The sequence below is a fragment of the Chionomys nivalis genome, chromosome 15 (genome assembly GCF_950005125.1).
Source record: "Chionomys nivalis chromosome 15, mChiNiv1.1, whole genome shotgun sequence".
In the NCBI taxonomy this organism is placed as follows: Eukaryota; Metazoa; Chordata; class Mammalia; order Rodentia; family Cricetidae; genus Chionomys; species Chionomys nivalis.
The window spans coordinates 68,351,037-68,377,290 of NC_080100.1; the positions used below are offsets into that span (position 1 = coordinate 68,351,037).

Genomic DNA, 26,254 nt, shown 5'->3' on the forward strand with positions numbered 1-26,254 from the left:
ACCCAGCTTCTCACCTTCATTTTTAAACATAGAATATCTATCTAGTCAACTAATGTTTTGATTACCAAACAAAAGACGGATGAATTTTCACAAAAATGGTACTTTACTGCCTTAGCTCCCCTACCTCCCTACCACCTCCAACGCCGGCTCCCCTTTTTTGTTTGTTTGTTTGTTTTTTTTTTTTTTACTTTCTCCCTTTTAAGACTAAGGATACCCTGACAATTAGCAATGCTAAGAAATTCCAACTTGCTCTTCTGCATTGAAAATCTTTTTAAGGTCTAGTGATTCTGTTCATCTCTAGTAAATACTAATAGACCAGTATATGTGGCCTCGCAGAGACTCCACAATCATCTCTGGCTTGGACTCCATACTCCTTCCTTCCAAGGCTCACATTACAGTCATTCTGAAAGCCAAACCCAGCATTTTAAAGGCCCTTAAATCTCCACTCAGTCTCCCCATAGCATGAAGAACAAAGTCCTAACTACTCAGTAAGGTGATCAGTCTGCTCCAACCTGCTGCTGTGCCCATAACCCAGCTGGTTTTTCCTCCCTCCCTCTGGCAATTTGCCGAAGCTGCCCCAGCTTTTCTACCACTGTTCCTTATTTACCTATGATACTTGGTCTCGTGGAGATGTGGTCCCTGAGACCAGTTTCTAGTTACTCAAAATCTTAATGTACAAGTCCTTTAACACCCAAGGCTTTTATTTCTAAACTAACAACAAAAAAGACTGCGGGAAGCAGAGAAATTCATGCTATTCTAATGATGTAATTACTATGAAAGCAGTAGCCAAATGCCCGAGGAACAGAGGCCAATGCAAGGTGCTGATTTGACTCATGAGTTTTTAAGTAGATTAATACGATCTTCCATGTCTTCTGTTACACTGTCACAGCAATTTGAGAGAGGCTTGGATTATGACGGCAAACTACTAGTATAAACTCTTAAACCAGTGCTTTCTGAAGTTTACTCTTAATCACAAGAGCCCTAACACCACAGCAGGAACTAACTACAGATGGTAGAAATTTAGGAAAGAAAAAAGGACATTTTTTAAAAAAGTGAAAAAACATGAATAAAGCAAAGACAGAAAAAGGAGTTCTGTCTGGTGACCTGACTTGCATTATGCTATGTCTTCTAGCTTTAATTTGGCAGTAGAAACATAGTCATTAATTTATTATATTATCTTCCAGACTGGCTTTTCTACATTTCTTAGGTCACAGGAAATGTTCTATACAGCTGTGTTCCGTGTAAGAGAGTCAAATTTGGGGATATTACATGCTTTTTCTCTATACTGCAAAAGCAGAAATACCCATCATACCATATTTTAGAGCTATCTTCTCAAACATTCCACATATGTTTAGCCCAAAATGGCTGGATGATGGTGCCAACTTCAGAGTCTTATGATAAAGAAACGGTTCACTGCAAATTGTCAAACGTGGCCTAGCCTGACTTCCTGTGGCCCTATCACCAGCTGCCCAACAAGCGTGACAGCACAGCCTTTGTAATCTTCCCAGAGTGGGAAAGGAGCAAAGGGAAGGCTGAACCTCGGGACTCTCCGTGGGAAGCCTCCCTGGAAGCCACTCCAATAATTCTAACTCCTTTTAAATTCTTTTCTTGACCACGTTCCAAGCATTCACATACGATCTTTTTCCCTATCTGGGTGCCATGGTTCCCTGGCTGTCTTACTTTTCTTCAGGGTGGAGCACTCTCCCTCGCACTGAGAGTCAACCTAGCATCTGGGTAAACTTTTCAAGCAGTACAGAACTGGGGCACACAGTTGTCTCTCTCATTAGAAACTGAAAGCATGTGAAGATCAAGTCCTGACTGAAGAGGGTCTAACCACACTTCTGAAGCCAGACAAATGGATCTACAAGAAACCCCATGGTTAGCTTATAAACACCATCTGGCAACGCTGGCACTGCTGTGGCGGCCGGCGAAGACTGTCTTCTGGATTTACAAAGTAGACGGCTGAAAATACACAGACATAATTATTTGGGAGCAAGGAGGAGAAAACATGGGACAACCACTTTCTGTGTGCGATGATTATTTTTATTTTTTGCACCTTGGTGTTTTGTCTGCATGTGTGTCTATGTGAGGCTGTCCAACCCTCTGCCACTGGAGTTACACAGTTGTGAGCTGCCATGTGTGTGCTGGGAATTGAACCTGGGGGTCCTCTAGAAGAGCAGCCAGTGCTCTTAAATGCTGAGCCATCTTTCCAGCCCCCTATTTTCTCTGTCTTAACCCACAGTGAATCGATTGTTGAAAACTTTATCTGGAAGAAAAGTCTGAGGGTAGAAGCCTGCCCTACTACCTCTTGAAGCAAGAACTAAAAAAAAAAACAAACAAAGATCAAGTGACACACTACCTGGACCTTTAACACCACGTGTTTTGATTAGAAATAATATATAATTTTAAAAATACAGATAATGAACTTGACTCAAAATTAAGTACACCTGTAAAAAAATTTTCAAATTTAACATTTTTCTAAAATGACAAATCAAAGCAAAATAATAATCAATAATAATAATTTTAAGCCAATAGAGTTGACAAAAGAATTAAAAGGATTAAAGAATTAATGAATTAAAATGCAGCTGCTCCCTGATCTTCAGGGATGGAAAATGAACATCTATGCTCCCAAACAGCCATGTCAGACTTTTAAGCTATAGCTGGAAAAGCCTAGTAATATTTGAGCCAACTAATTCTGAAGGTTTTTGTTTTTTTGAGACAGGGTTTCTCAGTGCAGCCCTGGCTGACTCAGGACTTACTCTGCAGACCAGAGTGTCCTGGAACTCACGGAGATCCACCTGCCTCTGCCTCCTGGGTGCTGAGATTAAAGGCTTGGGCCGCCCTCACCAGCTGGCTACTTCTGAAGCTTTTAGCAAACATTTTTATGAAAAGCTGAGGGAAGGGATTACAAGTTCAAGGTGTGCTTGAATTACCAAGTAAATTCAAGGCCAGCCCTAACAAGTAAGGCTGTGCCTCAAAACAAAACAAGGAAAGGAGACTGAAAATAGTTGAAATGTAGCTCAGTTGGGAATGGATTATTTGGCCTAGCACACAGGAAGTCTGGGGTTTGCAACCCAACACTACTTTGAACAGCGGGTGGTGCCACGTGGCGCAATCCTAGTACTTGGAAGGTGGGGGAAAGAGGATCAGAAGTTCAAGGTCATCGTCATCTACATAGCATTTTCTAGGCCAGCCTGGAATGCATGAGATTCTTTTTCCAAAGGGGGTTCGGGTTCCAAAAGGGGATCAGTGGTAGAGTACTTGTCTAGCACATGTGAGGCCCTACACTCAATGTGGTGGGCTCAACAATAACAAAATCTGATTTTGAGATTCTTTTTATTATATAAGAATATTAACCGGGCGGTGGTGGCGCACGCCTTTAATCCCAGCACTCAGGAGGCAGAGGCAGGCGGATCTCTGTGAGTTCGAGGCCAGCCTGGTCTACAACAGCTAGTTCCAGGACAGGTTCCAAAGCCACAGAGAAGCCCTGTCTCGAAAAACCAAAAAAAAAAAATATATATATATATATTATTAAAATATCAAAAGAAAGAAAGTATATTAGTAAGGAAGTCAGCTAAAATGTATTTTAATCATATAAATAGTTTGACATTGGGGGAAATATAAAATCGTAATATAAGCTCTTCTCACATATGCTGAGCACAGGCAGACCACACAGTCACAGAGCACAAAGCTGTAATTTATGAGGATTTGCTTCCATACCCTTTTACTTCAAAGTCATCTAGCTAAGTTTAGACAAAGCTGGACAGCCTAGAGATCTGCATTAAAACATATACAGTTTCTTTAAATCATGAAAATAACTTTCCAGTTGGTATTTCCTATCTAAGCACGTTTGAAACGGGCTCCAGTTTCACAACTAGCCAAGTAGCACTCCTTCTACCTGGAGCTCTCAGCAACCCCAGCCCGGTTACAAACATCCTCAAGGTTCTTCCCGGAAACAGGAAACTGGAATAGGGAAGGCCAATCAAACTTTGTTTTATGAAACCATGAAGAGGTGTGATCTGAGCAAACTAAGATGTCACTATGTCCATCAGAGTCCATCTCTATGAGTCCTGAGAACCCAGAGCTCAGAGCATGTGCTCGGTTATAGCTACAGAATTATAGACTTTGCCTAAATCATAGCTTCTAAATTCCTAACTCTGCTTCTATGAGGCTCCATGCCACGTGGATGATTTAGAAGAGTAAATCAAACAGATAAAATAATGTGGACAAAAAGAACCTTGATGCTTAATTTAGCAAATAAAGTTTGTTGACACTTTTGGCCCCTAGAAAGTCATTAAACATCCATCTCTTATGAAGTCAAAGATTCTTGGTAACTATCCCTGAGTGCCCTCCTCTCCTAGTACAGGGACAGTAACCATCCCCACACCTTTCCCTTATTATCCACCGCAAACCAACATTCTCAAACTGCAGTTACTCTTATGGAAAGGGTTCCGGCAGGTGCCCACTGCTGGCAACTGTTACTGTGCCAGGTGGAGAGCCCTGGTCACCCAGGCCAGCCCATGGGAGGCTCAAGCTGTGTATTCCAAAGAACCCCGAAGGAAGGGTCATTAGAGGAGAGCCTTTAGTGCTGCATTCTCTTCCACTTCCTACAACAGGCTTGTCATTTTCATCCTAGGCAGACTCGATTTCCCAAGCCTCTTAACAGGCATTTCTTAAAAAAAAAAAAGTATTAACTAAGTGACAAAGCTAAGGACAGGAGCTGTTTAACTCAGGGAGAAGGCAGTGTCCAAAAGAAAAAGCTAAGTCAGCTTATTCAACCACTCCCACCCGCTGCATACCGCTGTTTCTACCCCAGTTTTTCAGGAGAATGGGAATCCTAAGGCTAATTTAATCTACCAGGCTTCACATTTAGAAAAGTGGAGACATGTGACTGATCCAATCCACTAATTTACATGCCAGAAAAAGAAAAAGAGTGATGATAGAAATAGGCATTAAGGACAGTAAAGAACAATGTCACAGACTTCAGCATTTAATTAAATAAATGTTAAAAAATAAAAATAATAAGCTGAGTAGAGGGTTGACAGAGAAGTAATTTTAGATCTGAAAAGATACTGACATGGAAACAGAGGGGAGCTGACCACTTGAAACACCCACAGAACTAAACTTGCCTGTGGAAATGCCAGGCCGAAGTGAAGGCCACACAAAGGCAAGAAAACAGTCTCCCTTCTAGGACTCCAAGAGATACACAGACCCGTGGACACTGGGGCTTCTCTGTCACTTCAGTTACCATGGGCACGATCTTCTCTTTGCCTCAGTTTCCTGCAGTGTGTGACGCAATACCACTGTTTAACTGTACAGTTTGCCTGCCCTGTCCCAGGAACTGGAGGTGACTTCCTGCCCACTGTGCTGTGGCCTTTCCTATCCCCAGGTTGGTTTGGTTTATTTTCTAATTGAGGCCTGGGCTCCTCTTCTTACATCCCTGACCTACCTTCTTCCCATTGTCATTCCTTCCTATGCCCTTCCCTTTAGAACCCACGAACTTATCTCTCCATCTTGTAGGGCTGAGTTTCTCTCCACTGTCAGCCTCCCCCCCCCCCCCTTATCTGGCTTACCCCAGATGGGCCTCCCACTCCAAGCTGGTGCTGGCGTCTTTCTTGCCTGTGAACCTGTGGAGAGTAGCTACTGGCACGTTCGGTTTGGCATTTCTTCTATCTTTCCGTGTCTTTGCCTCTGGTTGGTCTCCTAGTTATATCTGAGGTATTCTCCCAGGGCATTAAGAAGGTATATTTCTCTCTGTGCTTCTCCCTGTTGCCCTCCCCTCAATCCCCCAGAAAACCTGGGACTATTTTTCACCATATGTTTCTCTGTGAAGAACATTGCCCAACCAATTCTTTGGGAGCCTCCCCAGAGTACGCTCTGAATCTTGCCTTTTCTGTTTATAAATACCCCGTCATGTGAACTCATGTACTCTCATGATGTACACAACTGTTCGGGCCCTCCTCCGTGTGTATGCATGTGTGTGGGAGCCTCTGGAAGCTCTGATGGCCCAGGTTTCTCCCTCTCTGGTGGCTCTGCCTAAGACTATTTTTCTCTGTATGAATTTAAAGTGCCTGGCACTAGTGGGAGCTCAACAGATGTTAATTCTTTTCTCCACTTTTATCTAAGTATGTGAGGTTTAAGTTGGGTGTCCCTCTGCTGAACTGTGCCTGTTTTATAAGATGAACTGGAATATATTCTTTAGTAAGCACTGAGCTATTTCAGAAAGCCCTGCGGGGTGTAGCTCTTTCTGTCTCTGAACAAAATGTCACTGGTCCCACATATGGTATGCCTTCCCTTCGACAAAGTGTCCACTTTTCGGCTACCTACTCCACAAAACCCTACTACATGTTCAAAATTGGCTTCCTTGTACTCCCAGCTAGTTAAATATCTTTTCGGTGTCCCCCCCCCCCTTTCAGTGTGAAAGTATTCCTGGGTTTGGAACTGCGGGTTATGTGCCTCTGAGCCTTTTCCTTTAGTAATAGAGACAGGCGCTCCGAGTATGGAATGAGTGAGACAGCGCAGGTTTCTCTCCGGGGCCCTGGAGGAGACCAGAGTCTCGATTCAGAATGCCCTGTCTGCCCGCAACCTTCGGGCTCGCTCCTTTTCTACAAACCGCGAGTCAGCACCGGACGCGGCGAGCCTCTCGGCTACGCCGAGCTTCCGAGAATTCCTCTCCCCAGAATCTGCCGTCCTATTCCCGGCTCCAGTTAGTGTTTGAATTTCTCCCCAGGATGTGGTGTCGGTTTGCTGACACGCGGGACGCGGTGCGTCTCGGGGAACCCACCGCAAAGCGCCAGAGTCCCGGGGAGTGCAAGGTGTGTCCCCCTCCCCCTCCCCGCGGCTCCCGTGTCCCGGCCTTCCCAAGTACACGGTGTACACTCCCGCCTACACGCGGGGTGCCAGTACCTCCAAGTCCCCGAGAGTACAAGTTGTGACCTCACCCCCACGGAGCGCCGCTGCCCCTCGCTCTGCGGCTTCGCCGCCCCTCGGCGTTTCCCCGAAAACTCGCACCGCGGGCGGACGCCGGCCCTTGCTCCTTTACTGGTAGCTGCGCGCGCCCCCTCCGTGGACCAAACCAGCCAGGAACCCCGCGGGTGCCGTCGGAAAGTCCCGCAGCGGCGGCGCAGCCCAGGCTGGACCGACCCCGCCGCCAGGGGCCGCCCGCCCGCCCGCGCCCTCGTCCCCGCGGCGTCGGCGTCCCCGGCCGCCCCGCTCCGCTCAGCTCCGCGGGCGCCGAGGCAGCAGCGGCAGCCAGCGCCCCACCGGCGCCGTGCCAGGGCGGGGCAGAAAGCGCAGTGGCCGCCGCCTCCCGGAGCGCTCCCGGCCCGCCGCTCACCTTGTGGCTCTGGTAAGTCTCCAGCGCCCGGATCGCCGTCTCGGTGAGCTTCACATGCAGCACGGTGATGTTGTCCTGCCCCAGCCGCCCGCACGCCAGCCCGTAGCGCTGCTCCTCCCGCAGCCCCGCCGCCCCCCCCGCCGCCATCTTAAACTCCCCGGGGTGCCACCGCGGACGCCGCTCGGGCTCCAGCCTCCACTGCGGCCACGGCTGCTCGGGCTCCTGCAGCCGCCGCCACAGCTACGGCCATCCCGCTGCTGACGTACTGTCATAGACTGCGCGCAGCCAGACCTCGGGCTTCCACGGCTGCCGGCCGCCCCACCCTCGCGCCGCGCCCCGCCCTGGCCTCTGCTCATTGGCCTGGATCCGCACAGAGCCGCCCTCATTGGCCACCCTTCACCTAGAGGGGGCGGGGCCCAAAGTCGCCGGAGTTTTGCTCCGGACGGGACGTCCGACAGAGGAGAGGCTGACGTCGGGGTGACGCGCCGAGTTAATCGCATCTGACGTCACGTCTCTTCTTGCCTCGCCCGCGGAGATTGGCTGAACTGATTTGGGGATCCCCTGTTAACTGGGCGTCAAGGTTACCAGGTCTGGTTGTCCCAGTCGGAGCCCCGCCCCTTGCAGGGTAATAGTGGGCCGAACGCGGTATCAGAGTCTACCCGCCCCTGTAGTCCGTGGGGAGGGTCCCCCTCCGGCACGGGGGAAGGCAGGACCGATGGCCAAGTACGGATTTCTCCTTCCGACAGCTGCTGAAGCTTTGGACCTTGATGTGCCCCTGTGGGGCGGACACAGTAGGCAGGCTCCAGAGCTTTTCCTTAAAAGGAAGTTCGGTAGTGGTGTGGAAGAGACGAAACTTTATTCCAGACTTGAAATTACTGTAGTCTTCAGTAGCTTCAGCACAGAATTATGCCAGAGGATTAAATGTGTTTCGTGTGGTAGGCATGCTACAAGAAATAGAATTGAACATCAAGGTCTTTCAAAATCAACTCATACATGCATGTGGTTTCATAGGAACAGAATATGCACTGGCACTCACCATATGATCAGGTTTACGTCTTTTAATGGGGCATGGGAAAGCCATGTTTGGAGTTCTTCTTTCAGAGGGCCTTAGAAGAGTAGAACTGACCCTGACCTCGGTGAAAAGAAACACGGAGACCACCCATTCTCTGAATCTGTTTGAGATCGGCACATTTCATTTGACAGGGCTGTGAGAAAACCTGGCTAGGCTTTAGGCTAGGAGAAGGTCTTATTGAGGTTAAAAGGAGGAGGTAGAGGCCAAAGTGTAAGGAGGCTTGGCATACTTTCCACTCCCGTTTATGCTGTGTGTGGGCATGGCTAGAGGAGGGTGCCTAAGCCGGTCCTCTTCTGTGTGTGTATAGATGAGACAGGTTTCCCTGAGAAAGTCAATTAGTTGGGTGATCAGAAACACAAGACAAGGTCGGGATGCAATATTTGAGAGAATACTAATAATAATCATTTTAAAATAGCACGCACACGACACAATTGGTAAGCTGAGACTGGGGCATGGACTGTGGAGGATCCTAGGCTGACTGGGTTACAGACCTAGACCCCGTCTCAAAAAACAGCACCAACAAAATAGAAACCACAAAAACTAAACAAAGAATCAAGAGAAAGATTTGAAAGCAGGGATAGGCATTCTGTGAAGATACTCTTTCGTTTTTGTTTTAAAATTTGAGACCTTTCATTATTCTCAGTTTGTAAAACTGTCTTTTAAATACAGTTGGGGCCATGATCTCTTTTGATTCTGTAATCACTCCACACCTGAGTAAATCTCTTTTTTTCCAGACCCTCAAGCTTTCTATGTGTGTACTTCAAGTCTCAAAAGGAATTATCTTTCTCTAGTATAGAGACCGAATAAAAGAATGGAATCTAGTCTAGCCTCATCAGGAGGGCCGCTTTGTAAATGATTCTAAGTTCAGCCCACTAGCATTGGCTCTGTTAACATGTGGTCCAGATGGTGTCAGTTCCCTTAAATTCACTGAATAAGGAAATTAAGGCAATAACAAAAGATAAATTACAAAATTTACCTTCAAAGGGGAAAGATAAAAATACCTTCCTCAAATACTTCATATTTAAGTGAAATATAGTCTGAAAAGAAATTCTGGGCGAATTCTTCTTTATTCTTGTTTCCTTTACTTCTATAGGGAAGAACTGGGCACATATCTAAAGCCTTAGTTATTTGGGGTGGAGTGAAGACGGAGATGGGGGAGGCTTCACTAGAACAAGTTAAGCCTGCATGCCACTGCTTTTCCGGTGAGGGTGGGTAAATCCCCGCCCACAGAAGATCCTAACTTAGTCTCCTCTTACTAAGAATTCTGATGACATCCAAAGGATGGGGGAGTTTTTGCTGTAGTTTTCAAATGTCTAATTTCTGCTCCATATTCTAGTAGCTGATTATTTTCTTAATTTTAGGTAAATTTTTCTCATTTGTTGTTTTAATGGGAATCAAACCTTTTAATGGGTAATATGGTGTTGTAGCAAGTTAATGTTTATTTGTACTTCCTTTTCCCCTTTTGAGACTCCCAACTGGGGTGGCAGTAATCTCCATGAGCAATGTCTAACAGATTTCTTAATTGACTATGCTGGCCCAAATCATGTGGTCAAGTTGTGCTGCCCATAAAGATTTGAAGGAGGCTGACAAAAGTCACCCTTTGGGATAGTTACCCACACACACATGTTTTCTGTATCTTTTTTTTTTTTTTTTTTTTTTTTTTTTTTTGATTTTTGAGACAGGGTTTCTCCGTAGCTTTTTGGTTCCTGTCCTGGAACTAGTTCTTGTAGACCAGACTGGCCTTGAACTTACAGAGATCCTCCTGCCTCTGCCTCCCGAGTACTGGGATTAAAGGTGTGCTGTTTTCTGGATCTTTGTTCAGCTTAAAGAGTCATTGAATGCTAGCTAAGTGTAACATGCTAATTAAACCTTACAGTTTTCAGGGGAGTTTTCTGTATAAATGTGAATGAACCAACACACAGCAAAGCAATTAGAGAATTAGTAAATGCTAATTTGGATATGTTGGTGATTAGCTTAAAAAATGCAAAGAAAGAAGTCCAGGGAGGTTTTGTGGAGGTGCTAAAAACTTTTAAGGTATCTTGAGGGCCAAATAGATTCCTGATAAGTAGAGGTAGTACAAACAAAGGTAGTCCAACAAAATTACTGTAATAATCACTCTAGATAAACCCATTCATTTTGTGAATGAGGAAACACAGACCCTGTCAGTTTTAAAGCAACATTCCTAACCTATTATAATTGGAAGAGATGGTTCTGAGTCAGCTTTTTAATGTAGCACCTCTGTGTACACCAAATAGATACTGTTGAGGAAGCCCACCTTAGTGCCACAAAATGACACTAAGTAATTTGAGCCAGGGCCTACCATGGCTTTGATGTGTACCTGTGCAGTTCAAACAGAGACTGCCCAACCATTCAAATTTTCTGGCCTTCTCATGTAGGAACACTCCTCATCTCTGGTTGCTGTATATTTAATGATTATTTTCAATGTCTTTGTTATCTTCAGAACCCATTTGGTACCGACATAATTGAAACAAACCAAACAAAATGTCCTAAGGATGGTGGTGCTAGAGTATAGTAAGCTGGGGGTATTTAAAGGCCTGATCGTTTCTTTGTCAAACAGATTATTTTAAGTGAACTCGAAGGGGCTCAGTGTTGACAGATTTGATTTTTAGGCAAAGCTAGGAGGCATGAATTTTTAAGTGAATCTTTTGATTTTTATTGGCATCTAACCAAACATTTTAATGTATGTTCTCTGTACAGTAAAGTCTTTGAATAGGGCATAGTGACAAGCCTGTTATTCCAGCACTTCGGAAGCTGAAGTAGGAGAATTAAGAGCTCCAGGCCAGGTTGGACACTAGAGTGGGCTCTTACTTCATAATTTGTTGTTAGAAAGGGTTAGAGATGAACTGGAGTGCTGTATAGATAAAAAAGAACCAGAGGACTTGGGTTTTAGCAAACATCTTGTATTTCTGTAGATTGTATGTTTAGCTCCTTCTTAGATAGTAGAAGGACACTGGGATTGGTTTCTGCACACCCTGGGACAGGCAACCCTGCTTCCTCCCACAGGAGAGACATCCTTCTTTGACCATCGTCCACTATATTTAGTCCCCAAGGCTCCTTCCTCCGTTTAGGACAGTGTTTGATCTTGGGGTATGGAAAGTTGGTTAACCTCTAGGTACCCGATCAGCCATGCAGCATCCCTGCATCCTCTTCTGTTCTATTCCTTCCTTGACACTGGGAGCTGAGTAGCAATAGTGTAGATGCATGGGGCTATCTTTATTCTTTTTTAGATCTATTAAACACAACAGATTTTTTTCCAGAGTTCTATCAGAGCACCAGGCAATTTAATACTCTGAGGATTAAGAAGAGTCACGAGTGAAGTGTGTAATCACAGGGGCAAACTGAAGGGTGATGGGCAAGCCTCAAACAGCAAAAACATGCTTTTTCGTGAAAGCATATAAACAAACAGCAACAGCCAGTGATAATGAATAATCTGAAATGTATTCCTATTCACCCTACCTGGGCGGGGCATGAGAGTACAATTCATGAGCAATTCTGTGTTTTTGAAGAAACTGAGGCCATAAGACTGTTTTTCAGAGTTTTTTTTCACAAGCACTCAGAAATCTCATGCAACATAAGCTTTCTTTGCTCTGATTTTTTTCTCTTTTTCTTTTTTGTGTTTCCTCATTTGAAGAGACATCTTTAAGAGGTTGCATGTCCTTTGGAAAGAAAAGTCATATTTTATTATCTTGAATACCACCACAGCAACAATACTAACTCCTGTATTGATAAAGAGTGCAGTGTATAACCCAGTGACCAACAATCTCCTCTCACATGATAATTGCTTTTTGGCTTTTCAGCATAGTGCACAGCCCCAAATGATGTCAAAGAGATTCTAGGAAGAGTGCTGAAAAGAAGTTCACATGTTCACAACTAAATTCAAGATCTAGGCAAAAGGGAATGTGCTGCGTGTCTGTCCAGCTTTCCACGTCTAAACCTGCTCATAGTGAACACACACCATCAACATCAGGAACAGGGGCTGGATGGAGCTCTCAGGCTTTCCTCAGACTCACCACCACCAGTCTCTGCTGAGATCATGGTCATGTCCCACTGTACCAGGCTTTCTAGCTTATTCCTGATAAGGCTTTATATCTTAAAAGTAATTAATATATATTATCTCTGTATTTCTTTCTCCTAGAACTTTGTGAGTTAGCTATTGTTCTAGACTTTCTGTGCTTTTGAGATAAGTGAGACTCAGAGAGGTTATGTATGATTCACATTCTGAGTAACAGAACCAGGCCAGATCTCAGACTTCATTTTTCCCAATGGAGCAATCTCCATTGGACATGGCTCTGAGGTCTGAAGAGGTAAACTGAGCATGTGCAATTGGATTCTTATGGACACATTGGGAGCTGCTTTTGTTGATACTCTTAAAAGACCATTGAATCATCTGAACCATTCCCTTTCACCTATACACTAAACATACTTCTAAATAGCAAGAAAGAAAAATGTGATCCATTCAGTTTTGATGACTTTAGTGAGATTTATGAAAACTAATTCTAATTTTTGTGTAAGGCATGTATGATTTGTGCTGCATTGAAACCTTTTGTGTAATAAATATGCAGACTACATACAAGGCCATTTGAAAAACTCAAATGATAATTCAAAATTAAAAGATTATAGTTGTCATATCTTTGCTTATATTACATGTCATTCATACCCTTGATTTATTTGACAATGTGTACTTCCATAATGTCACCTGTTCCCATGGGAAAATGCTAGTTACTTTATTACATGATTCTTGTACTTACTATGGCAGAAAGTATGCAATATTTATAGCTCACTTATAAACTTGGAAAGTCTTTTTGATCCATTTTAGAGGGTAGAATCGCAGCTGTGGTGGGCTACATTTTATTTTCAGTCATTCAAATACTGATTCAAGTATTTAATCCTTGGTCCTTTATAGTGTACTGTTTGGGGACCTTTTGCTATTGCTTGGAATTTTGGAAATTAAACAACATAATACTTTTAGGTTAGAATATATTTACAGAGCTAGAACTAGGCAGTGTAGTCTCTGGGAAATAAGCTACAAGGATAAGGCTTGTTATGCAAGAAGCCCTGTATAGACATCAATTAGTGACAAGCCGAGTGGTTCTAGATGGCTAGAAATCATCTAGCTAGGCATGCAAGGGAAGCTTCATGGAAGAATTAGTGTTGGAATGTAAAGCTTGTGTTATGGCTTGGAGCTAAGCATCCTCTCTACAGGTTCTCAGGATTCAATGCTGTCCCTAGCTGGTGGTGATGTTTTGGAGAGCGGTGGAACCTTTGGGATGTAAGGTCTAGTTTGCTAGAGGGGCATATTCTGGTTTCCTTTTTGCTTCCTGACTTTCTGAAATGTGAGTCAACTCCTTCTAAGAAGAAACTGCTACACTGCAGAGAGAGCCAAGCCGAGCACCACGCCTTCCCACCACAAGGATTAGTTGGTATTCCCTCAAACTGTGAGTCAACATAAACGTCTCTCTCCTTAGGATGCCTCTGTCAGTCAGCTGTCACAGTCATGAGGAAAAGAACCACTGAGCATTGTACCTGTGATAAAGTATTAAAACACTGAAGAGTAAGGATGTTAGGAGCTAGTGGGCGATGGTGGGGAAAAGACAGCACTTTGGGCCGGGCAGTGGTGGCGCACGCCTTTAATCCCAGCACTCCGGAGACAGAGGCAGGTGGATCTCTGTGAGTTCAAGGCCAGCCTGGTCTACAAGAGCTAGTTCCCGGACAGGCTCCAAAGCTACAGAGAAACCCTGTTTCAAAAAACCAAAAAAAAAAAAAAAAAAAAAACCAAAATATAAACAAAAAAACAGTACTTTGGTCTAACTGGCATATGAGACACAGGAAGGTGCTTGCAAGAGACTCTGTAGAGAGTTTTTCTATTGGCTTAAGGAGCGCAGACTTGCCAGGAAGTGATGGCACAAGCCTTTAATCCCGGCTTTCTGGAGTCAGAGGCAGGAGGGTCTCCAAGTTCAAGGTCAGCCTGGTCTACAGAGTTACACCTGCACGTAGCCAAGGCTGTGTAGAAAAACCCTATCTTGAAAAACAAAGCAGATCAACAACAACAAAAACAGGAGTACATACTTGTAAACAATGGGATCTAGTGGAGGCTCTTGAGTTGGAACTCCCTAATTCAAACTGGAGACGTTCGGGGGATGAAGAATAAGTAGTGGATGAAAGAAGCCAAGTTAGGAAGCAAAACAGAATGTACCCCGTAGTTAAGTACTGATAATGGGAACAGAGAGGAAGAGGAGGTCATGGAAGACTCTAAGATGGTAGGAATGGCTGGATTTTCCGGGCTGTTTAGGAATGACAGGTGAGTATATACTAGAAATTACTATCTTCATGTTTGGTTTCCTAGGAGATGTGATAGGAAAAAAAAATCCAGAGAAGAGCTGGCTATATTAGAGGTACTGTTGGACTCAGTGCCTGGCAAACATTTGAAAATATGGGTCTAAGACCTCAGAATCTTCCCCTTGGAGTAATAATAGTGGTGGAATTGAATAAGTTTTCTAAGGGAGATGGTGAGGGAAAAAGGATGGGAAAGGAAAGAACTGGAAAGTCTTCCCAAATTCCAAGCCCACGCTAAGGACGAAACACCTCTCTTCTATTTAGAGTTATGGTACATGGACTGCTCATACTGGCACAATATTTGTTGCCTTTGGTGTGTGTGATGCCAAGATCTTCCTAGCTCGATGTTACTTGCAGTTGCTTGCATAAGACATGTTGTATTTCTGGAATAGAAGAAAAAGGAGTTGGATTCATTACTGCTCTTTAGGCCTTATGGTTGTTTGGTACACCCATAGAATGTTGTCTTGGCTTTGCACACCTCACAGATATTTCAGGCAACAGTTTGGGAACTTGATGGCTCTTTGATCTGGAAAGATCCAAGGAGATTACCAGGGTGAGTAAGTAGACAGACCAATTACCACAGGTGGCTTAGTACTAGAAGTTTGAATTGAAGGATTCTCTAGGAGATGATGAACAGTTTGAGGCTCAAGTGATAATTTGAAAATATTTTTAGTAAAAAGCTTATTTCTATTAATATTATACTTTTTCTGAATAAGTTTACTTAGTGTACAATAAATTCTATATGTACTAACTGGACCAAAATTTCACTTCAGACCAACTAAATCTTATTGGACTGAGAGAGGAAAGGAAGCCATGTAGCTCCAGGTGCTACTATGACTGCCTAACACTGAAAGTGATGTCACTTTGAAACTGTTTTAGCAAATTCATTTGAATAATGTCTACTTAGCAGAAATGTGTCTAGGACTCTATCATCTGAGATCCCAGAAGCATGGCCACTGACTAAGAATCAGAGGACCAAAGTTTATGATTCTGTTCCTCTAAGTCCTACCCTGAACAAATGACTTCTGTTATATAAGAAATTAATTCTAGATGATTTAAAAGCTCATTCAAATTTGAACTGCAGCATTTCTCCTCAATATCTCTCAACTAAACCAATGTAAACAATGCAAAAGGTGTAAGGTGTGATTTAGCTGCAAGGAGTATTAGGTTCCACCAGAGGTACCCACATTTCTTAAAAGTAACAGTCTAGAATATTGATTTATTGTGACTGTGACCGAGGGTGAAGCCCTGAGGCTGAAGTTAGCAGATTATAGTAACCTTCAGTAGTATAGACAGCCAGGCAGCGTGACTTTACTTCGTTGAAAAGTGCTTTACATAAAGAAGATGTCTGAGTTGAGTAGATTTTGATTTGCTTATTATCTTTGCCTCACTTTTAGTTTTTTTAAAAAACAATTCTCTCTTGTAGCTTAAAAAAATAGTATATTTTATGTTCTCACTCTGATTATAGAGATTTGAGCAGATTGATTTCATGATCATTTTGAATGTTTGACAAAAAATACACTGGACATTTACCTTAAATGTGGAGGAATTTGGGGGGGGTGGTTATATGGTAACTATCCCAAAAGTTTATTATAAAATATTCAAGTACTGGAATAAACTTTTCAAATTGATTTGTAATTTTTATTTAGTAAAGTTTCTTCTTTGGAGCATATACTTTTTATAATTGACAAACAATGTCAAATGTTTCTACCCCCATGCCATTTCTTTAGTTATGGTTACTATTGTTGTGATAAAATAGTGTTTGTCTTAAACAGCCTGAATTACAGTCCACTGAGGGAAGCCAAGGCAGGAATTCAAACTGGCCAGGAACTTGGAGGAGCTGATGCAGAGACCACGGCTGAGTGCTTTTTACTGTCTCAGGCTTCACGACTTTCTCACATTGCTCTCTTATAGTTTCTAGGACCATCAGCTCATGGGCAGCACCTTTCACAGTGAGCTGGACCTTCCCCCATCAATCATTAAGAAAATGCCCTACAGGCCTGACTGTAGCCCAATGCTGTCAGTTTCTCAGTTGAGGTTTCCTGCTCTGAGATGTCTCTAGCTTTTGTCAAGTTGACAAAATTAGCCTACATAGCAACCAAAAAATTTCCTTGAAAATGTACTATCTATTTGAGTTCAGACCATCACCCTGCCAACCCTTAATCTTTAGTAACCCCATCCCATTTCATTCTCTGATATACTGTTGCCTTTTCCAGTGCAAATTGAGACAGGCAGTATGGCTTTTTCACTAAGCACAAGGCACTTGAGATTCACCCATGTTGCTGTATGCACCTGTAGTTTACCTCTTATTGCTTGTTTAGAAATAGTTTTTCATTTTTCGTGTGTGTGGATATGGTTTGTATGGTGGTTAAAGGACATTGACATTGTGTCCAGACGGGGGTATTAAGTATAAAGTTACTATATACTTTCACTAGTGGTTTTCACTTGACTACAAATATTATTTCTCTTGGAAACTTACCTACAAGTGAGCTAAGTATTACAAGCATGTATTTGGCCTTGTAATAAACTGCCAATTTTCCAAAATTTTTGTACCATTTTGCATTTAATGGTTTAAGTTTCTCTGCAACCCTAGCATTTGGTAACTTAGTTTTGTTAGGTTTTTATTTATTTTAATTGTCTTAGAGCAGTGGTTCTCAACCTTCTTAATGCTGCGATCCTTTAATACAGTTCCTTATTATTTTGTTGCTGTTTCATAATTATAATTTTGCTGCTGTTATGAATCAATGTAAATGTCTGATATGCAGGATATCTGATAGGGGTCATGACCCACAAGTTGAGAACCACTGACTTAGAGGATGCTGAAATTCAATTTAAACCTGGGTTGGTACATGACCCAAATAGCTACTTTATTTATTTTTTGTTTCTTAAAGTGTTCAGCCTGTATGTATGCCTCTGCCCCAAAGAGGGTACTAGATCTCATTACAGATGGTTGTGAGTTACCATGTGGTTGTTGGGAATTGAACTCAGGACTCCTGGAAAAGCAGCCAGTGCTCTTAACCTCTGAGCCATCTTTCCAGCCCCCAGAATTACCCTTTTTTTGTTTTGTTTTGTTTTTTTGTTTTTCGAGACAGGGTGTTTCTCTGTAGCTTTGGAGCCTGTCCTGGAACTAGCTGTTGTAGACCAGACTGGTCTCGAACTCACAGAGATCCGCCTGCCTCTGCCTCCGAAGTGCTGGGATTAAAGGCATGTGCCACCACCACCCGGCCAATATAGCTACTTTAGATAGTAAACTATATCCTAGCTTGGTATGGAAATAAATTGTAACCTAAACTAAAAATTGACCTTTGTCAGTGCCTTTGGATTGGGGGTGTGGTGCTGGCTAGTTTTATGTCAGTGACACCATGACCACTGCAACTCATACAAAGGAAAACATTTACTTGGGGCTGGCTTACGGTTCAGAGGTTTAGCCCATTATCATCGTAGTGTGAAACAGCAGCATGTAGGCAGACATAGTGCTGGAGGAGGAGGCGAAAGTTCTACATTTTGATGTGCAGGCAACAGGAGACTGTGTACCACACTGGGCATAGCTTGAGTGTATGAGACCTCAAACTCCACAGTGACATACTTCCTCCAACAAGGCAATACCTACTCCAACAAGGCCAAATCCCTTATAGTACTACTCCCTATGGGACAAGTATTCAAACTCATGAGTCTACAGGAGTCTTGCCTATTCAAACCACCACAGTCAGCTTAACACAACCGAGAGGTATCTGAAAAGAGAGAACTTCAATTGAGAAAATGCCTCCATAAGATCTGGCTGTATGGCATTTTCTTAATTAGTGATTGATGGTGGAGGGCCCAGCCTATTGTGGGTAGTGCCATGGATTCTATAAAAAAAAAAAAGAAAACAAAAAATGACAAAACAAAACAGGTTGAGCAAGCTATGAAGAACAAACTTATAAACAACACCCCTCCATGTTCTCTGCATCAGCTCCTACCTCCAGGTTCCTGCCCTGTCCTGACTTTCTATGATGACCAGTGATATGGAAGTTTAAGCCAAATAAACATTTCCTCGCCAAGTCTCTTTGGTCATTGCATTTCATCACATCAAATAGTACTCTAAGACAGGTGGTTCAGTTTGTATAATTTGAGGCAGGTCTTCCTATGTAGTCCAGGCTTGCCTCTAGTTCCTGTTCCTCCTTTCTCAGCTTCCTTTGTGATGCCATTGTGGTTCTGTAGCCTTAAAGCCAGGATTAGAGGATATCAAGCAACTAAACTCACTCAATCACAGACTGCAAAAGTTAGTCACTTTGATCAATCAGGTTGTTCCTCCTCCTCCCTCCCCCTTCTCCTTTTTCTTTCCTTAGAAAGACTTTAATAGTATTTTTGAAAAGCATTCCCATATCCTGGTATCCCACAAGTTTTTAACAGTAAAGATGGTTACTTGTGCAAATCAGAATCTGATACCAACTAAATGGGGACAGCCTTGCCAGTAAGCAAGAGCAAGTCCTTCCATGATGTTGTTTCTTTATGCATATTATTACTTTGGCTATGAATGTCACCTGCACCTGTGGAATAATGTGTGTCTCTAGAGCCCCCTTTCTTGGCCCTGTAGACCAGTTAGGTCTCAGTGTTTCTTTTAAGAATAGTAGAGTCTCAATTGTGGCCTCAATTTGCATTTCCCCAGGGACTAAATGCTACAGAGCCGGTTTCATGTCTTAACTTACCATGTGTTTCTCATTTGTAAAACTCTTCACATCTTTTGTACTATTAAAAAGTATTGTATCATTTAAGTTTTGTTACACACACATGTGCACAGACACACGCACACACGTGTAAGCACACATACACTTTTTTTTGTCAGTAAATGTCAACATTTGTCCTGGGTTTGTGCCTTTATTTTTTTTATTTCTTAAAACTCTCTTTGGCAAGGCAAACTTGATTTTAATTTTGATGAGGTTCAATTTATCATTTTTTTTCTGTTATAGACAATACATTGGTGGTATGTTTAAGAACTCTGCCTAGATGAAGATCACAAAGATTTTCTTATGCATTTGTTTCCCTCCAAGTCTTAGAAGTTTCCATTGGTATTTAACTCTGTTGCCCATTATGAGTTAATTTTGTCTAAGATAGTGTCTGGCTTCACTCTCTGGCATTTGTCATTGCACTGTTTGTTAAAAAGACAGTTCACTGAATTACCTTTGCACCTGTGGCAAAAATCCATTGACCAGTGTCTGCGTGGGCCTATTTTTGGCCTCAGGGCTCTGTATTGACCTGTGTGTCCACTCTTTGTCAGTGCTACACAGTCATGTTTATTGTAACTTTCAGAAGATTTGGCCTTTGAACATCACTGCTAAGACGATGTCTGTGAAGTACTTTAGTCAATTTTCCTTTCAGTCATCTTAAGCAAATGAATTATTTCTCAACAATTTTACTGTCTCTTAAGTTCAACTTAGATGCTGATTATAAACCTAAAATAAATGTTAGGTAATCTTCGTTTCCCCCTTTATTGGGTAGAGTGAGACCTCAGCTTCTATGGCATTTATGTTGTGTTTTCCCAAATCAATATCAAATCACAAAAAATTTACAGGAAAGCCATCTACTAAACTCCCCTTTCCAAAACTTCCCTTGAGGGCTTCCCAAGAAATGGCCACCTGTGACAAGCGCTTGCATCTGCCTAGCAGCCAGACTATGGTAATACCTTACCAGTCATTAATAAGCAGCTTCCTGTCTGGTCGAGTGGCCGTTGGTGGCACCCAGCTGTGATGACTCATCCTGCTTAAGACAGCATTTGAGAAGCGATGTTTATGAGAGTGGGACTGAATGATGTCTGATTGGGAGAATTTTCTTTATAAAAGTGGTTCGATTTCTAGTGCTCGGGAAATTGAACTTCTTGTCTTCTTAGCAGGTATGCTCCAATTTCCATTATGTGTGTGAGCTCAGTGAATATGTAAATGTTATTTTCATCAAGTATTTGTACTGGCTGTTATTTTCTCAAAACAAACAAGCATTGCAACTTCTTACAAAAAGAAAAAAGAAAAGACAAGAGAAGTACCTTTTGCATTACTCTTTTTTTAAAAAAGTAGTTTCTAAGTTTTGTGTTTTCTCCCCAAATCACAAAGCTTCCTACTCAGGCAGTAATCTTGGAGACTGTGGGAAGTTCCTGAGCTCCCCAGACGATAGGTCTGCCTGCATACCTTAAAGGTATGCCTTTCTCTCTGTTTTATTTTGTATTTGTCCTTTTCTTAGCTCTGACAGACTTAAGTATAGTATTTTAAAAGACAGAATATTTGTTTGGGAGTGGAAATCTTTAGAGTCAGGGGACAAACTGTTATAAATACACTGAAAAGAGCAATATTGAACACTATGCCTTAAAATGTTGGTCAGGAAAGAGGTACTTTAAAAATTAGTTACAAAAATATTTTTTCTTACTTTAGAAAAGATGAATGAGCATTCAAAGGAAAGAGCCTGTGATTAAACTCAGAAGAGGGCACATGTTGAGCCCATGGTTATATAGGGTTAGATAGGCTAGACCAGGTTTTCTCAGCACCTCTATGGGGGTCTTCAGGACATAAATAACGATATCCCCAGATAAAAGGAAATTAAACTGAAACGGAACTGTTTCTAATACTAAGAAGTACTGGTTTCCTGTGGGCAGTCAAAGTTCTGTTGGAAATACACTTTCTAACACTTGGTGATAATGAACGATTTTTAGGTGTGGATTGTCACCCTTCGGCAGAGGTTCTTAGACCTTACTACACATGAGGATCACCTGGGAGCTTGTTAAAATTTAGATCCCTGGGTCCCAGTGCTGAGAGGGTTCGCAGGTCTGGAAGTAGCCAATAATCTGCATTTTAATCCCTTGCTTTCAGCACTTTTAGTTGTCACATTTCTCAGACAAATTCTTTTGCTCTTACTAAACTTTAAATGTTGTATTTCATTTAGTTTAGGTATTATGAGACTTAATGACTGAATTTCAGGTTTAACAGTAACTAATTTAAAATTCCTAGGTATAAACTAAGACATAGTATTCAATAAGTATTCAACGCACAGACTTAAGCTAGACTTTTTTTCAATTAGAAGTTACTAGTTAGACAATTTCCACTTTCAGGTTATCTGTGCACCCGCAGATAGGATTTGATAAGTGTATAGCCCAGGCATAGACACCTAGGGAATTTCACAAGGTTCTTTTATAATCATTTATTACCTTACTGTGCCCTTAATGATGTTACTCAATATCCTATTAGGTTAGTTGTGAATTTAATAATTGGTCCCCTGATAGTAGCCAAGGGGTATCAAACCGTGTTGCTCCATTCCATAATGGTCATGCTGGAGACAAGACAGAAATTGCTGCTTTCTACCCTGTTTTCTTTCTAAAAATAAGGCACACTCTCATATGACATCTTCCACAATACAACAGGAATCTCTAAGGAGTTATAGGCCTCTATCTCAGGAATGTACCCATGACCTACTTTTAAAAGTAATTTGAAGATGCTGCCACACGTAATGAAAGCCTAGACTACCCACTAGCTATTCTGAAGAACTAGTATGACATTAATATTATCTGCCACATCAACAGTTTTAATCCATTTTGAATAGGGGTTTCACCTCCCTCCGTTGTTACTTAGACTAGATGAAACATATCTAGTGTCTGAGTCAAAGCAGTTGCACAAACCCATGTAAGTTGTTTCTATACATATACAACAGGTGTTTGTTTGAATATGAAGTATCTCCTAGAAAGATACTGGGTTGCAGCCTTGGTCCCTAGCTAGTAGGTCCAATAACTGAGAAGTGAAATGAGAGCTCTGATTTTGTCAATGGATTAACCCATTGATGGATTTAAAATCTGGTGCCAATGTTGAGAGTGGAAAGATTAGGAAATAGCTACTGGGGTCACACACTGGAAAGATATGCTTTGTCTCAGGCCTCTGTACATCTGCTTCTTTTCTATGGTATTTCTCCAAGGAGAGTCAGCATCCTCTCTCATATGTGCCCATTGCCATGACATTCTTTGTCTCTTGTCCAGGCCCAAAGCTATGGAGCTAGTAGACCATAGACCAAAGCTCCTGAAGCAATGAACCAAAATACATCTCTCCATTTTCAGCTACTCTGTCTCAGTTGATAATAGCTGACAAACCAGGACTGAAGAGACATCTGGTTTGTTAAGAGCACTTGATGCTTTTACAGAATACCCAGGTTCTATTCCCACATACATGGTACCTCATACAAAAAAATTTACAGGGGACCTCCATTGTCACTATATGACTGTGGTACACATATATACATGAGGGCAAGACTCTCATATGCTGTGGGACAATTTTATCTTTTATCCTGTCACTTGTATTATTTTTAATGCTGATTGGCCAGTAGCGAAGCAGGAATTAGAGGCGGGGCAACCAGGCAGGAAATAGAGGCGGAGCAATGAGAATGCTGGGAGGAAGGAAGCGCAGTCTACAGTCGTGACTGAACCTCAGAGGAAGCAAGATGTGACTGCCTCGCTGAAAAAGGTACCAAGCCACTTGGCTAATTCAGACAAGAATTATGGGCTAATGTACATTATAAGAATTAGTTAATAAGAAGGCTGAGCTACTGGGACAATCAGTTTATGATTAACGTAGACCTCTGTGTGATTCTTTTGGACTTAACAGCTGCAGGAATGGGCAGGACAGAAAACCTCGGGCAATACTCATCACACATAAAATTTTAAAAAGTATTTTTTTTTTTAAATAGCTGACAATCCTAAAAGGTAATCAGATTTGCTGACCTGGTATTTATATTCAGAATTCCTCAGTCAGCAGATAAGAATCCTAAGAATCTTTCCCTTGTTGAAATGAATCCAGTGCTTGTGGTTCATTTATAATAATACTTGGCCTAATAAAATATTTCTGGATTTTTGGAATCCTCAATTTGCACTGTTTACTAGTCTTTTGGATTGTGAATTGAAGGGGTTCTGTTCCTGCCAAGGACTCATTCCTAATCACTACCAGCAACATGGTGCTGACTCAACTTTAATTGGCTCAAGGTGTTTCTAAATAATTGATCTCATCTATTGTATTTGTGCTGGTGTCTTTAATAAAATCAATCTGTGTTTTTTAAAGTTATTCACCCATAGCTATATTTTTGTTTAGTATAAATTCTATAGCACCAGCAATTGTGAGGACTGCTGAGGCCCTGGAAATATAGGTTGAAGGACCCTGGAAGATAGGCTGAAGGATGCTGGGAATATAGGCTGAAGGACCCTGGGAAGACAGGCTGAAGGGCTCTGACAAGGTAGGCTGAAGGGCCATCAGAATGGATAGCCTAATCTAGGTGCCTTAGAGCCTTTGTGTGATGTTGGATCTGTTGTTCTAGAGGGGCTAAGAAAATTTACTTTGATAAGACCCAATCACAAGTAAGTGGAGGTGGCAATAGTCCTATGTCATGGGTGAAGCATTGATGATTATCATATGCAAAAGCATTCACAACCATTGGCTAATATTGGTGAAATAGATACTAAAGGGGACTCCCACATAGCAGAGGCTCTCTTCTAGATGCTTGATTAGGCACGGACCACACCCAAACACCTGTTTTCACAGAGAGATCCTTTATTAAGCAGGGAAGAAAAGTTAAAGAGGCTGCTTTCTGTCTCAGCCAGAAAACAGCAGCAAACGACCTTGCAGGGTCATTCTTACAAAGAGAAAAAGGGGGGAGGTCACTGTTACAATGAACTAGGGTGCTGTGGCAAAGGAGATAGGGGACAACAGAGAAGAGGGAGGGGACAAAGGGAAGGGACAGGGATATTTATCTCTGGGAGACAAAGGACTGCCCCTGAATGGAGAGGAGATAGACAGGGTACGTAGGCAAATGCTGGTTAATAAAGGTAAAAGGGGAATCCTGTGTTAGGATCAGGTGTTTAATTTTAATTGGGCATGTTAATTAGGTGAGCCTAATGGGGCTTCTGATTGCTGGACTTTGGTAGTCTGTATCGGGAGAAAGAAGCACTCAAATAAGGGAATAGAACTTGGTGCCAAGGCTTGGGAATATAATCTTAACTGTTTTTTTATCAAGGCACAGGGAATGGGGGAGAAGGGCAAGGCTACCAGAGCCACATATTCTGTGCTCCTTCAGATACCATACCCAAAACACGTCCTAAGATTTTGAGCAAATTAATTTGGGGTGGACTTAGGCATTGGCATATTGTATAAACTCTTACATGGCTTTATTGTGCAGTTAGGTTGAGAATCACTGGACTGGGGTCTCAAATTCTAGGCTCATAGATACTGACATGGATGTATATGCTTATGCTTTTGTTCTTTTATTAGAAAATAAAACTATTTAGAACTGTTTGTGTTATTAAGTTCTGTTTAGAAAGCATAACACATTAACAACAAATGCACACTAGCTCTACTATAAAGTATGGAAGATTCATTACTCTTAATGCACACACATACACACATGCCTGTGTGTGGGTAAGCACACGTGTGTATGCTGGAGGACAATCCTTGAGTATCATACTCAAGAAATTCATGTGCTTTGTGATAGGGTCTACTGTTAGTTTGTTCTCAAAAATTAGGCTAGTATTGTGTGACAAATCTTTGCCTGGGGAGATTCTACACACATATCTATTCACCCCAGCTAGGGATTCCATGACAGACCAGAATACTTATACCATTAAAATCCATCTTGGTGAACCAATGAGTTTTACTGGGGTTACTTACAGGAATATGGGTGAGAGGTTACTTATGGAAGTATGCATGAGAAGTTGCTTCCAGGAGCACAATAAAGACAAAAACATCAACAGAGCCCAACCCCAGCATGGGTGGTTGGTAATAAAAGCAGGGAACCTGGAGCACACTGCACAGCCTGCAGGCTGCTCAGCAGGCTAGAGAGTGCCTTTTCCAGGTGGTCTAAAGCTCTCCTAGGCTGCCGGCTAGTTTCTGCTTCTCCCACGCAGGTGGTCTGGTCTTGGAGTCGTCTTTGCGGCTCTGCTTCCTTCAGTCTTAGAGGGATGCTCAGCTTCACTCTGAAAGAGGCCTTGTGAATCTGGTCAGTTTCAGGGACTTTTCGAAGCTTTTATGGGTTGTTTGCCTTTCTGTTTAAGAAGCTTCCCTGTGGAATGGAATGTTTCAGTCTTAAAGGATACTATTACACAACAGCTAGACTGGTTGACCAGGGAAGACCAGAGATACATGTCTCTGTCTCCCAAGCTTTGATGTTGTAGGAGTTATTTATGTGCAGTCTGGCAGAACTCAGGTCCATGTGCTTGTGAGGTAAGAGATCTATCCGCCTGCCTCTACCTCCTGAGTGCTGGCTGTAAAGGTGTTCACCACCACACCTGGCCCCAGCTCAGATTCTTAATGATTTTAAGGCAAGCAGTTTTTCAGTTCAAAGCATGGTAAGTTTTGTTCTTTAGAAACTTTAACTCTCTATCCAGTAACATCATGTAGAAATGCATAGCCTCACAATGAATATGATTTGGATACTAAATTCAGGCATGTTCATGTAGAGCAAAAGAGCATCTTGATTGAATATTTGGAGTCTGATGAGTTGTA

The 26,254-nt window shown here is 42.4% G+C and overlaps 1 protein-coding gene and 1 pseudogene across 1 annotated transcript in view; both read right to left on the bottom strand.

Annotated features, from left to right (window-relative positions):
* Positions 1-7,598, bottom strand: part of Ell2 (elongation factor for RNA polymerase II 2) — a 63,399-nt gene extending 55,801 nt beyond the window's left edge. Inside the window, exon 1 of the mRNA XM_057790124.1 lies at positions 7,337-7,598. Within this exon, the coding sequence (XP_057646107.1) occupies positions 7,337-7,483 (147 nt within the window). The 5' untranslated portion in view covers positions 7,484-7,598. The remainder of the gene's footprint in view (positions 1-7,336) is intronic.
* Positions 7,599-19,158: 11,560 nt separating this feature from the next.
* Positions 19,159-19,280, bottom strand: LOC130887706 (small nucleolar RNA SNORA24; annotated as a pseudogene).
* Between the last annotated feature and the right edge of the window lie 6,974 nt (positions 19,281-26,254).